This window comes from Takifugu flavidus, chromosome 8, assembly GCF_003711565.1.
Source record: "Takifugu flavidus isolate HTHZ2018 chromosome 8, ASM371156v2, whole genome shotgun sequence".
In the NCBI taxonomy this organism is placed as follows: domain Eukaryota; kingdom Metazoa; phylum Chordata; class Actinopteri; order Tetraodontiformes; family Tetraodontidae; genus Takifugu; species Takifugu flavidus.
Window position 1 is genome coordinate 5,388,766 of NC_079527.1, and position 14,046 is coordinate 5,402,811.

Sequence of the window (14,046 nt, forward strand, 5' to 3'; positions counted from 1 at the left end):
ATAAATGGAAGCGTCTTTGACGCTCAATGATGAATAAACAGTCTCCAGCTCACATATTAACTAGTTTGAAGGATGTAAATTGGTGTGAAAACTTTGCAGATATAAACTTTTCTAATCAAGGGAGACGTGACGCCGTCCTTCCGGACTTCCACGGTCATCACGTTTCCACACTGATGCCGCAGTAATTCCAGTAATGAAGCAAAAAAACTCAGTTTTATACTGTGTGGCGCGTATGAACTCGTGGGTGTGTATGAACACACGCATCAGGCTGCGTGAAGCATATGCACGTATACATCCTGCTTTTATGAGTCTGTGGTTGCGCTCGCTGCTGCAGCATAAATCCCAGTAATGACTTTAGTTGCAAGTTGGTATTTTATGAGATAAACAGTTTTCTTAAGCTCTGAGGAGCGTTAAACCACAGACCTGACGACTCAGCTCGGTACTAAAATGCCGAGATCCGGTCACCGAGGAGAAGAACGTCTGGTCCGGAGGTGCTGCCCCACCCTAAAGCCAGGCTTTAAGGCTCCAAAAACCGCCATTGCAGGTTATTAACACAATGACAGGACGCTTTGGTTTTTTTTGAGGGGGATCCAGTCATAAAAAGGGCAACGGTAGGGTTCCGGGGGAATAGAATCAGTCTTCAACCTCTCAGTTCTGCCCAAAATAAACTGGTTCTGTACACACAGCAAGTCAGGATTCTTCTCTTTTACGTGAGAAAGTCAACTTTAATGACGTTAAATAGCATACAGATACATGCACGTTAGAGTGACACTTAAATACAACATAAATACGGGCTTGGTCAGAAACCTCACAACCAGCAGTTTCACAGCAGGGACTGGTCACCTAGGTAACGCTCACTTGAGTCTCTGGGAGGACAGGTTAATGCAGGCCAGGGCCGTTGTGTCCTCTGCTTCCTGTAGCGTGGCCATGGCAACCAGAGGAAGCCGCAGGTGGTTGTTAATTGTTGCCAACAATCAGCAACTAACCTGAAGTCACTAAACGTTGTCGTGCTACATTAATGCACAATTGTGTCTTTTGTTGGTAGTAAAATGCTGCTGTTGAACATTAATGTTTTATCAAGAGCAGAAACTAACGTTTAATCAGTGTTACGGTTTGGTGATAAGGAAAATCTGTGTTGTTTTTTATTATTATGTATGTTTACAATTGAATTCAAATGTCATGTGGTGTTTCTTCTTTGTGGTAAATGATTTAAAACACAATTTTCAAAAGGCTAACAAATTACAAAGTACAAAAGCTTTTTTTTTTTCAGAATCACTTTCAATGGCACCCCGGCAAACAAGAAAAACAACTGTCATTACATAACACGGAAAACATGCTTCTGTTGTTTTTCTGAAACTTTTGAACTCACAAAAATAACTTACCCATAAAAACTTCTTTTTTTTAATGCCATTCACACGTTTCTTTATACTGGACACACACACCAGCAACAATACTTTCAATACAGAAATAGGTAAAGTCACAGGAAGTTACTTAGTTAGACTAAGAAAACACACTTAACGAGTTCAATGTGTACTTTAATCCGAAAATGAAATATTTGTGAATATTTGTTCATTTGTTCTCTTCTGGATGGATGTGACTTAAAAAAGCCTTTGTGATGTGCGACTCGGTTGTAGCTGTGAACCCAAGCGTCTGTCCTCAGAAAACAGCTTTTTTCAACGCCTCTCTGTAAAATAAAATCTATTTATATGTTTTTATTTCATGAACTGAACAAGGTCTGTTTTACCAACGGAGCTGTAGATGACAGCAGTGGATTTTCCTGGTTTTAACCAGTGAACCGTCTCAAAACCAGTGTTGACAAAGCAAAGAATTCAGTCGTCAAGGCTGACGCTGAGTATTTTCACAGGAACTGTGGGAAAAGGAGCCCAGCGGATGATTAAAGCGGGAGGTGACGATACTTCCGAGGGGTCCGATTATGTCATTTGTCCCTCAACGCCTCATTTCAGACTGCGAGTTGAAATGAAACTGGCATCTTAAAGGTGTCACTAAGTAAATCACGAGGAACGCTGCTGTGTTGGGCCGAACCGTTACTCTGATTTATGAACACGCCTACGTTTATGTTGCACGTGAGCCTGAAAACAAGGCTCTAAAACATCCCTTTAAGGGTCAGGGAGGGGGGGAACTGCGATCTATAGCTGGTGTTTGATGGAGCGTTCGACCCGCAGCAGTAAGAACAAGGCAGTGCGCCTTTAATCTGTTGAACCGTCAACATTCGTCTCACGGTTGCTCCCAGTAACAACCAGTTGAGCTTATATGTTCATGTGTTCACATAAGGAAGTACAGTAAGTGTGTGTATAAGCACTGAGTATTCACTTTATATGCAGTTAAATAGAGCACAAAAACATATTAAAACCAAGCAACGGAAGCCTCGATGGCTCCAGTATCGACAGTGTTGAGGAAGTGGCGAGAAAAGGTTACATATACGTCAGAGAGCTCTCAGGCTGTCCCAGTTGAAAAGTAAAGGGCCACCAGTTTGCCAAAGAGGGTTAGCAACGCTAGTCGGCCAGCATGTCGTCATCTGAGGTTTGGGAAGTTGTAAAGTTGTTACCAAATTAGGGGAAAACTCTGATTTCCCACGAACTCTTTGTCCATTAATGTTACATCATCGGGTCGGCTCAGTGGCGTCTCGTTAATGTCTTTTTTTGGGGGGGGGGGGTCTTGTTCAGAATCGTGACCCACACAAACTACACGTTAAAGCTCTAATTAGCTTATTTATGAAAAGTTTCATAAATTTTCAGAGTTTCAGCTCTTGGGTGTAAATGCTGGAGCTGTATCAAATGTCCTTTTTGTCCCTCTCCTCTTCGCTCCGCTACTCCTCCCACAGGCTCACATCCCTCGGCGTCCGGTTCCGCTCACCGGGGCTCTTGCGGACCTTCCTGGCGCTATCCTGCGCCTGCCGGTACTTCTCCACCATGCTCTTGTGCTTCCTCCTCAGCTTGTCATTGCACCACATCCTCTCACAGTACTCTTCCACGTGCGGCAGGTTGGACGGTCCGATCAGCTGCATGATGTCCTTGAACCACGTGCGCGACTGGCCGATGGTGCCGAGCGAGCCCGCCCTGCTGTAGGCGCTGCAGGGCATCCAGGCCCTGTAGCCTCCCGTGGACCGGTCCTTGAACGGGTCGGAGAGGCCTCCTATGTCACGGGTCAGGAGGTCGTCCACAGTCTCCCCCTGGAGGACCTGGAGGTTGAGACGGGCCAGGGTCTGAGTGAAACCATGCTCTCGCGAGCGGCAGATATATGAACCCTCGTCCTGGTGTAAGACTCGGCGAAACAGGAGCCCCTGATCTGTAGACAGGATCCGATCGTCCAGCTTCACCTGAGGAAGACCCACAATATATTCAGCATTTATAAGGGAAATCAGATGGATTTAATGTTCTCTAAACTTCAAATCATCAAAAATATGTGACATTTTAGCTTTTTTTGTGTAGGTATTTGCTCCAAAAACAGGAGGAGGTGGATGTATATTCTGAAAACATTCTCATTTATTCTGAAAAGAGGGAAACATTGAAATATGGGATCCTCGCTGTATAATTTAAACCAGCTCAACAATTCTACAGAAAATTCCGTGGAATGCAGAGAGCTCTTTGTTCCGCTGCTCCCTCAGCTCCGATCGCAGGAAATCCAGTCAACGTGAGTTTTCTAGCTTTCTCTTCTCGTCTCCAACTCCCTCGTTCCTCCGCCAACACAAACATGGCCGCCCCGTCAGTTTGAGTGACGGCAAATGTTTATTTGCAAAGGAACCGAGCAGGGCGGTCGTGTCTCCATGCTCACATGGCTGAGAGAACCACGCTGCCACCGGCAAAAGGAGAATGTGCCGCTATGCCGGCGGCAACCTGACGGATAATTAATGTGTCGAATGTGTCAGCCACGTGCCAAATTCACAAGCTTCATCAGGCCACCGTTGGCCAGATTTCACTCTCTAAACAGAGCTAGCAAGATTTTATGTTTAAATCTTTAGAATTTAAATCTTGAGACAAATTAATACCACCTATTCGACAGGTGATAGATAGATAGATAGATAGATAGATAGATAGATAGATAGATAGATAGATAGATAGATATAGATAGATAGATAGATAGATAGATAGATAGATAGATAGATAGATAGATAGATAGATAGATAATCTCACCTCCTCCTTACGATCGTCACGTTGGATGAACCAGGAGACGGTAGCTTGTGGAGAGCGAGGAATGCACTCCAGGAAGGTGCTGTTGTTCTCTGTCACGTACACCATCCTGTCCTCAGTCATATCCAGGTCTTCTGCCAAAGAGAGAGGCTCTCAAAGACAGCCGTGTACAGCCGATATTTAAGGTAGTTTCCGACGCCATCTAAATAGTCAGATTGGTTTTGGGTCGCCAGCCTTTAGATGCGACTCCTGCAGTGTAGTATTGGACGTTTGGACATTGTGTCCTTGACAAACCTTCACGTGTATTTACTGACTGTTTAAAGAAGCTGCCTGTTTGTGTGAGTTCATGTGAGGTTCCATTTAAAGACAGATTCCCCTGAATAGTGATTACTGCTGTGATACTGCAGCCATCATTATCTGCTAAAGCCTGAAGCTTCACAAAGAATCCTGGAAAACCGTACAAAAGTCCAGAGGGAGGAATTTTTCATCACCACCAATCCACAACTGAATTCAGTCCGAAGGCGCTGATCCAACACACGCACACCTCCTTTATTGTCCTCACTCTCTCCCAATCGTTTTCTTAAAGTGCTTTAATTAAAAAGAGGTTAAAACGTCTTCTCTTCTGTTTCTTCACCAAACACATTTGTCACACTCGGTCTGGTTTTCCTTCCTTTAATTAGTGAGGATAAAACAACATTTACTCTCTGCATTATTGCTACCATCTGCCTCGCACAGCTCCGATAAACCGACAGAGCTTCTCTCATAAACACCCTCGAGCGTCTGTCCCTCCTGAAACACTGACCCAGAACCGGTACGTAGGCCGGCACGTGTCCGCTGACGTCTCCTCGGGACCTATGCTGTTGATACATTTGTTTACCAGCGTACACAATATTCACATATACTGAAAATACTTTAGAAAGTGTTTGGAGACCACCGCCAGGATCGAAAAAAACACACACTAATGGTTATCTAAAGTAGGACATTTCTGGGGACTGAGAGGAGCACAGGTGATAGTTGTGTACAGAACACGGCTTTACTGCAATACCGACAGTAAAAATGTTGGTTTAACCCCGTTTGAACTGCCCTCCTTTGGTCACAGATTGTTGTTGCAGTAATTAATGTTGAGTTTAATGGAATTTCCCGTTTAATGTTCCATGTAAGGGCAGGTCAGCTGTCCCAGCTGGGTTGATCTATCTGCCCACATGGAAGCTAATGCAATGAGCTAAGCAGAAGCTAGCGCAGCAGAACAAACATCAGCGCTAACAGTCCAAAGCAACTTCAACAGCTCAGGCTGGCTGGTTTAACTTAAATCAATAGCTGAAAACTGTCCCGAAACTCACAATAAAGTTTTCTGCCATAAGAAGTTATTGTCTTCCATTTTTCTTTTTCTAGCCAACCGACAACATCCAAGCTACATTGGAAGTTAATACATTTGCCACATTAGCTTGCAGAGATGTGCTTTCCTGCACAAAATTACGACCATTCTCACGTCTTTATGGAAAAACTCTGGAAATTGGTAACAAAATCTGCTTGTCATCACCTCTAAGGCTCATGTAGGTGCAATAAGAAAAACCCTTTTTTAATTTTCTGTCAGCACTTTTTCCATATGTGTGCATGCGTGCGCACGCTGCTCACCGCTCAGATTCTGATCGGAACACTGCAGCACAGGGTTTCCATGTCTGATGTCCTGCCTGCGGAAGCGCCGTTTGCTGTTGGCCAAGTATCGCGCGCACACGGCTCCGTCCCAGGCGCAGTAAGGGTCCCTGGCCAGGCAGCACTCCGCACAGGCGTTCCCATACGTCTCGCAGCGGTGCAGCTTCACCAGGGCCACACCGGCAGGAGAACCCACATACAGGGATTGCTGTTGGAAATCAGGTGGGGGAGAGGAAACTGAATAACACGCGAAGATCGCGGTTCAGCGGTTTGAAATTGGCGTTAGCGCTCACTTGAACCTACCCGCTTTACAGATATGTCCATTGATGTGATTGGAGTTGGCACCTGTAATAAAGAAAAGTGTAACATGGGGGTGGAAACTGACAGGAGGACGAGAACATGAGGAGGAAACAGCTTGAACTTAGAGGTCGCCGTCGGGATTGTTATGGAGGTCCAGTGAAAGGGGAGGATGTCGAAGGGAACCGGAGCGAAAATAAATCAACATGCCTTAAACACTTGCAGCTCCTCCAGTGTGACCTCTTCTGCATCCAGACTGTTCCCGCCATGCAGGGCAATCACCTTCAACACCGTACCCACGTCTAGAGGACAAGAGATACCGGTTATTGGAAACTGCACGCCAATATTTTACTGTTTCAGAGTGACACGCGGACAAAAAACAGTCGGCGTCGGGCGTATCGGACCATACCTGTGCCGATAAACATGACGTCATACTGGCCGTCCTCTGCCTCCACCCGGTCCACCACAATTTGTCTCAGCTTGTACGGAGTGTTGGCCTTCACGAGCACGGGCCGGCGCAGGGCGGGATACACCGGCCGCCACATCAGCGGGTGGTTACGGGCAAACTGCAGCACCGAGTCGGGGAAATCCTTGGTGCTGCCAAACTCTCTGCCGGGCTGATTGGTGATTTTACTCGGGCACTAAAGAGACGAAGGGCAGACGGGTCGGTAAGATTTTAACGCCATTTGTAGTGAAGACGTTGGCCGATTGACTGCCGGTTTGGATTAAAGCAAGCAGCTCTGTGGAAATGGAAAATCTTTCATTTGCACCACCGCAATCATGAAAAAGTGCTCGATTCTGGCCGAGACGCTGAACAGCTCACACATTTAGGACATTCTTTTCCAAACTATAATGAACAAAGTTAACTCAGGGCTCAGTTCCCTTTAAAGTAGCCAGAATCGCTCCCACACACCCGTGTTTGTTTCCCTAATGAATCCGCGGAGACCAGAACGTCTGCCGTTCTCTGTCGTCTGACGGTAGCCAAAACCTCCTCCAGCAAACGCCTGTTGTTGTTTCTCGATTGAAAGCAGATTTGACCGCCTCATCAGCCTGCCGCTCCAGTCATTGTTCTCTTTTTAAACCTGAGTACAGCCTGATGCAACGAGCACGTTCAGGCCCAGGGATGGTTGACGACAGCTTCCTCCATCTGCATCTGGCTGCAAGTCAGATGGCAGCGTTCCAAATGTTACCTGTACTAACAGACAGCTGCACAATCAGCTCGATTGTTCCGTATTCGAGGGTTCCAGGAAGGATGAGGCACAGATGGTTGAACTGCCACACTGGTAACATCCATGTGGTAGAAAGTATAGTTTTGCATGCTAAACACAACAGTAACTGATACACTCAACAGCCCTCTAATGGCCTGGATTCAATTTCAGAGGGGGGATCTGAACTGCACAGGGACATTATGGACTCAAAGCGCTCCAGAGATTGATGTTTAATAGCAAATGTAACTGATGCCAGGTGCAGCATGTAGTGAGCCGTGTTGTTTGAATGTAATTCCACACGATTCCAAGAACACAGTTCAAGCGCCCCCACCTGCCAGTGCGCTAAAATCAACCAAACTGCTATTTTGAATCAGTTGTCGATAATTTGACTCCGCTGCCAGGACATTGGCCTGAACAAAGTCTTTATTCGTTACTTGTTTTTTTGTGGTTATTCTTGATGACTTTGAGGGTAAAAAAGCTTCTGGGGTATGTTAATTGGTCATTTCCTTCTTGAGTGTAATAGCGCTGCTGCTTGGACCAGACAAAGCCCAGTGTGGGAAGACTGAAGTGAAGAAGAAGAGCAAGAATCAGTGGGGTTTAGGTGCAACTCTGTAGGTCTGCGGAAGGGTTTTATGTTGAGCACAGGGTTCCAGTTCAAAAACTGCCCTTTACTTTGTGTGCGAGTGGACCCACCACTAACTGGCTCTGGTGCTTTGTGACACAAGCGTGCATACCGCTGGGCACGTAGCCACTGGAATCGCCATCTCAAATGCCTTTACACTTTTAAAGTTTTCATTTAAAAACGCGTTAGAGGCAACTGGACCTTCAGAAAACGCAAGTCCGTTCAACTTTCACACAGTTGTAAAGCCTTTTATAGATCCCAAATATCCGTCCCTGAGATGTCTCGCTGGTCTCACTGGTAGACACTGGTTTCCATTTTATATTCAAACGAGGGCCAAGTGACAATAAAAGCATAAATATCGTCTCTTTATGACTGTGAGCGAGTGTTTGCCTGTTCGTGGGTTGAACAGGCCCAGCGCCATGTTGGCTTGGGTAAAGGAAACTGATCCATTATAACAAATGGATCCAGCTGTGGTTACAATCCTGGAAAATTGCATTTTCCAGCTAAACATCAGCCTCTCTGGTTGTGATTTCATTCATGAACAATCCAACTTAAAGATGATGCACTTCCCCAAATGTAAATTTAAACAATCAAACAATGGTGTGAAATGATGTCGAGCATATGCAGCTAGCAAAGCTAAAGTCTCTTTTATGAACAAATGTTTTATATTTAATTAATAATAGGTGACTGGCTGACAAGCAAAGGGTTCTTAGTTCAATCCCGAGTGAGGACCAAACATGGTCAACTTTGAATCAAATAAATTATTTCTTAAAGCCTCTGTGATTTTATATTAGTTTTCATGTGGTTCTTTACGGTATTTGCTTTTGTGGAAATAAGCACATACCATAATAATAAGAATATGAGTTTGTCTTACTCATATCTTATCAACTATCATAATCATAAATTGGTCCATGACAGAGAAAAACAAATGCTTTGTTTGAGGTGAGTTGAGCTCTAAATCGCTGATACATTTGCAAGAAGGTTTATCTGTATTCCATCATTTCTGTTCTGGCACATTTAAACACGCACAGTAATAAATCAGAACTAGATAATTATCTATAGGGAGAATAAATCCATTAAATCCCTCCTAAGGAAGATTTTCCAGAAGTTAGATTTTCCATCTCTGGAAGCGTTTAGCCACACAAGTAAGCCCGTTTTATGACAATTCAATAACATTAAACTGATTTTAATGTCCTGTTGCGATGAAATGAGTCAGAAAATTCGGGCTGTTTTAGCAAAGGAGCATTTCAACGTCCCCGAGCGTCCTCTTCTCTTGTTTCCCACCCTCTCTTCCTCCGTTTGCTCCCTCTCTCTCTCTCGCTACTCCCCCAGTTCCTGAGCGAAAACATTCCTGTTAATCAGAGTGTCGCTGGAGTGAAACCACAGAGGTGACTGTTCTGTTCTCACATCATCCATATTTCCTCTGCCTCCGTATTCTCCCCTTGACTCTGCTAATGAGGTGGAATGACACGCGACATGACTCTGTGTGTGTGTATGTGTGTGTGTGTCAACAGGATTTAATTTGCTAGTGTGTGTGTAAAATGGTAACTCTGGATTGCAGTGATGTGGTTGAGAGTACACCCGGGGCCCTGCTGAGGTAAACCAGGTTACCGTTCTGTTCTGTATACATTCAGCACAGCTGCAACAGCAAATACAGTAGTTTATTTAACTGACATGGAATATTTTCTGTGCCTAATTTTTTTAAAATCCCATTGCTTGATGGAACTGTTTCCTCTTGCCCGTGTTTGATTTGCAGCATTTTATTACATGACTCGTTATTAAAGTTCTGTTTGTTTGAATGCTAGCGAGAATTGGCAGCGTGAGGATAGAAAAATCTGTTTTGGAGGCTGTTTTCAAGGCTCTGATGGGGTTCACCAGGGCAAAGAGCTGCAGACCATTAAGAAATATAAAACTGTGTGTCATCAGCATATGGAGGGTACGGCGCTTCTTTGAAATGTTGCCAAGCTAAGTGCACGTACAATATGGTACCGCTCAAGCTCAAAATGATAGTGTGATGGTATCTGCAGTCTGATCGCTCACCACGCCTGGTCTTGGATAGGGAACCCTGCCTTCGTAGGCTCCCCAACGGTAGTCAGGCCCTTCTTTATGCGCAAAAGGTCCATTGAAGGCTTCTCTGATATCAGCCATACGGTAAACACACACAGCAAATCCCTGGAACACATTACTGTGGAGGAGAGAGCAGAGATTATAAAACTGATGATGTCAAACCTTTATACTGATAAAATACCTAAAACTCTTATCAAAGACAGATTAGAGGTCACAGCTCCTATGTTCAACCTGGACTTACAAGTTTAAAATTACAAGTTTACAAGTTCAAAGTTGAAAGATTATTTCTATGCACTTATAAATGGTACAGCTTGCTAGCATTTGAATAAAGCTTTAAACACATTTTCGATCAAATTTGTTGCACAACAACAGAGTCGAGATGGGCGCAACATGCTAGCAGTCATGGAGGGGGACACTGTAATTACGATTTGGTTGGTTATTCTACACTATCAACGCTGTGTCTATTTATATCATATGTGATTTTTGACAGCAACTGAACACATGAGGGAAATAATGAGGGCAGGGCCAAGGAATTAAATTACTGAATTAAAACATTTCAACCGCTCTCATTTATGCAACTCTTTACATACAGAATGGCTGACAGATCAGGAAGTGATTGGACACTAAAGCCCCCCTAAAAATACACAACTTTACATTTCTTTACCTTATGGTGCTGAAGAGAGCATAAACATCTGGGTTCCTCTCATCTTTGGTTCTCAGGAGGAAAACATCCTCTGTTTATGAGTTTGAAAAAAGCACAAGAATTACTACAATCGCATGTGTGTTGTGTGTGTGTGTGTGTGTGTGTGTGTGTGTGTGTGTGTGTGTGTGTGTGTTTTCCTTTGAAAAAGTACTTTTAGCTCACCCAGTTGGTTAAAATGCGTGTCGATGCCGTGGGGACCAGGAACCGAACAGACCAGTCTGGCTTTGATGAAGGTGCTCCACTTGTTCACCAGCACTCTCTGTCCCCCAACATCATTCTGATGGAAGGGGGAGGAAAAACAAGAACAGAAACACAGTGGCAGCATTTATTACCTACAGTAATAATTAATGACAAACTGCTCCATATTTTTGGGGCTCAGTGATTCGCACAGGCAGCGCGCAGCAGTGACGAGAGGCTCAGTCTTAAAGCCAGAGGTGGAGAGAGAGGAGCACGAATCTATCCAGCTGGCAGATGACAAAGAATAAATGTGGAGGGACTTATCATAGATACAGTGATGTGCATGCACATGTAACAGAATCCAAGGGAACAGTGTGTGTGTGTGTGTGTGTGTGTGTGTGTGTGTGTTTGTCATCCTGCTTGGCAAGAAGAATGGCAGTGTTCTGTGTTATAGTGATGAAATAGTTTCCCTCAGTGGGACTAACTTGGCCTGAACAACGCGTGTGTGAGGAGAATCATGGGCAGATGGAGAGGAAGAGCAGAAGAGATAAAGAAGACAAAGAAAGTCAGAAGTGAAGCTCCTGAAATCCCTGCAGCTGGCTCTCATTGAACGTGTTGGGTGTGTATATCCCCCCCCCCCACTCCATTTGTGTGCAATTGTGAGCACCAGGACTGTGAGAGAGTGTGTGGAGCAGTCTGCCAATCACTTATGAGGGTCGACAGACTCGTCTGTTTCTGAATACCACAAGAGGACGGCGCTGCTTTTTTTCCTCCTCCCACTGTCACACAAGAAGGATAAACCCATAAAACCAGTACCACCTGTCTGAGGTAATCCTGCAGAACCCACTCTGAGACCATGTAGATAAAGAATAAATCAAACTCCTGCCTCTTTCTTGATGATGTTATCATCTTGCAGATGATAGTTCCCTCCCAGTTGGACAGTGAATCTTAACTGTCCTGGGCTGGACGCTACAGAGCAGCCACGAGGAGTCCACTCCACATCTTAATGGAGAAAAATACATGGCTGCTGAGGTTGCAGGCCTGGACTTCCCCCAGCGCAGCTGCTCTGGTTCCGACCTGCCAACAGAAATCTCTCAAGCTTTCTCTAAATCAGCCTGGTGTCTTTGCAGCGTCCTGGACAGGTTTCAGAGGACTCTCAGCTGCAGCTAAGGGCTGCACTTCAGCATTAATAGAACAGGAAAACCTGCAGTGGATCGGCCAACGGATCCCAACAGATCAGCTGAGGAATCTCACCGCGCAAACTCTGCCGACACGTGTGTGTATGGCACCCTCCCTGTCCCCCGCCTCTGTGGCTTTCTCGGTGAAGAAGAAGTACACTTTGTCGTTGTCCCTGTCGACGTTGTCGGGGACGAGGTGAGCAGCGACGAATTTCGGATCTGGAAGAAAGCAGAGGCGGAAAAAGGCTGTGTAAAAATACTGAGTCCTAAATATAGAGTTCAATAGTTTAACTCTTCATAGAACACTCGTTGCATTACTTTCTAGGAGACTTTCTAGGAGACTTTTTCAAAGGTTTAAGAGGGTTTAAGAGTGGCCTGAAGTTCTGTGATTGCCTCATAGCCTCATTTGAGCACATCTATAAATGACCAAATTTGGACAGTCACGCCAAAGGTTTTAGTTTCAACTTGCATAATGACAGATTTTAACATAATATCAGCTGTGCTGGGCCTGTTTGAAGCTGATACTGACTTCAAAGAGGAATTGTGGGGGGGGGGGGGGGGGGGGGGGGGGGGGGGGGATTACAAGGGGAAATGAAAAGATAGACTTTAAAAATGGTTACCATGAAGCAGCTTCTGGTCCGTTTCCGTCCTCATGGTGGAGCGACTCCCCATGCTCCTGAAGATCACCGAGTCCCTCCCCAGGAAATCTGCCGTCAGTCCAGTGTACAACTCGCCACCTAATGAGAGGAAGGAGAATAGATGGGGAATATAAAGATGCGGAGGTTTGGTGCTGAAGAACAACGTGGATATCAGAGGTGACGGAAAAAATATTGAGCTTCAGCAAGATGAGTCAGAGGGAAGAAACCCGACCAAAGCCTAGAAGGATCAGACTGCTCTAAATAGCTCGGTCTATTTTTTACAGGTTACAGGCCATTTTTATAGGTTCTCAGCTAGTCTGTGGACAGAAAGGAGCATGAAATGCACTGCCGAGGGCCCGAGAGCGAGGCGAGTGTGACTCAGGGTAACACAAATAAATCCTGAAAACATTATCTCATCAGCAAACATGAAGTCACATCAGATCGGATTCTCGGCAGCAGCGGGGACTTTACAACAAAGACAACAGCTCATTGTTTTGACTGACATTTTTCCAGGCACCGGCTCTAATGTCCTCATGGAATTTGGACAAATTCTGCTCTAGTGAGCAGCAGAATTAAAAGCTTAATCACTTTAAACTAAAACACATATAAAGATGACTGACATTGACTGACACGCTGATAAAGAGGTGAAGACAGAGATAATTCACTTTTGTGTATTTTGGAAGCGCTTCTCATTTTAAAGGGGGGAAAACGCAATGGATTTGATGCGTTTCGGTCGCCATTTGGGTGTTTTGCTTTCGTTCTATAGAATGGGTCAAAAGTTGACTGAAAGACACTAAAAACCACATGCTTTCAACAGTCTACAGACAGAGAAGGAAAGACCAGGCTGGGAGTGGAACACTGGCTGCACCTGTTGAGTCCAAATGACCTGATTACTGCCTCCGCACATGGTTTATTTTTGAAGCAAACGGGCTCCAAAGAACATACCACTGAAGGTGCTGGCGAAAGGCAGGCTGGGGTCATGCGGAACCTTTCCTCGTCCGTTCTCCACATTTGTAGGGTCCATCGTGAAGACGTGCTGAGAAAGAAACAAGCACATGAAGAGTTTGATACAGTTCCAGCAGGTAGTTTGTCATCCTGTGTTGCTAGTCGTGTCCTCTCAAAGCAACATTAGAATTATTAACTTGCTCTATGGGATCTGTAACCACAAACGGGATTAAATGTCCATCATCAATCCTTCCAATTGTAAATTTTCTCACAGTTTTTGTGACCAAAGGCAATTTTTTGGATTTTCTGACCCAATAAAGTCGTGTAACTGGAGCCGTTTTCAGATTCAGCCTGCGGTTCCTATTCATTTGTCCTCCGACTGAACTACATTCGTCTGAGAACTACAGACA

General features: G+C 44.9%; 1 protein-coding gene across 2 annotated transcripts in view; it reads right to left on the reverse strand.

Moving 5' to 3' along the window:
- Window positions 1–690: 690 nt before the first annotated feature.
- The window catches only part of sema3bl (sema domain, immunoglobulin domain (Ig), short basic domain, secreted, (semaphorin) 3bl), a 41,773-nt gene continuing 28,417 nt past the window's right edge, over window positions 691–14,046 (reverse strand). Inside the window, exons 5-16 of one of the 2 annotated variants that reach the window (XM_057040798.1) lie at window positions 13,637–13,727; window positions 12,674–12,790; window positions 12,130–12,272; window positions 10,861–10,975; window positions 10,660–10,729; window positions 9,969–10,113; window positions 6,508–6,739; window positions 6,309–6,400; window positions 6,105–6,146; window positions 5,784–6,009; window positions 4,152–4,279; window positions 691–3,337 (exon numbers count right to left, since the gene is read on the reverse strand). In XM_057040798.1, coding sequence (XP_056896778.1) covers window positions 2,828–3,337; window positions 4,152–4,279; window positions 5,784–6,009; window positions 6,105–6,146; window positions 6,309–6,400; window positions 6,508–6,739; window positions 9,969–10,113; window positions 10,660–10,729; window positions 10,861–10,975; window positions 12,130–12,272; window positions 12,674–12,790; window positions 13,637–13,727 — 1,911 coding nt within the window. In that variant the 3' untranslated portion in view covers window positions 691–2,827. Of the gene's footprint in view, window positions 3,338–4,151; window positions 4,283–5,783; window positions 6,010–6,104; window positions 6,147–6,308; window positions 6,401–6,507; window positions 6,740–9,968; window positions 10,114–10,659; window positions 10,730–10,860; window positions 10,976–12,129; window positions 12,273–12,673; window positions 12,791–13,636; window positions 13,728–14,046 lie in introns of both variants that reach the window. The other variant, XM_057040796.1, reaches the window with a different exon arrangement.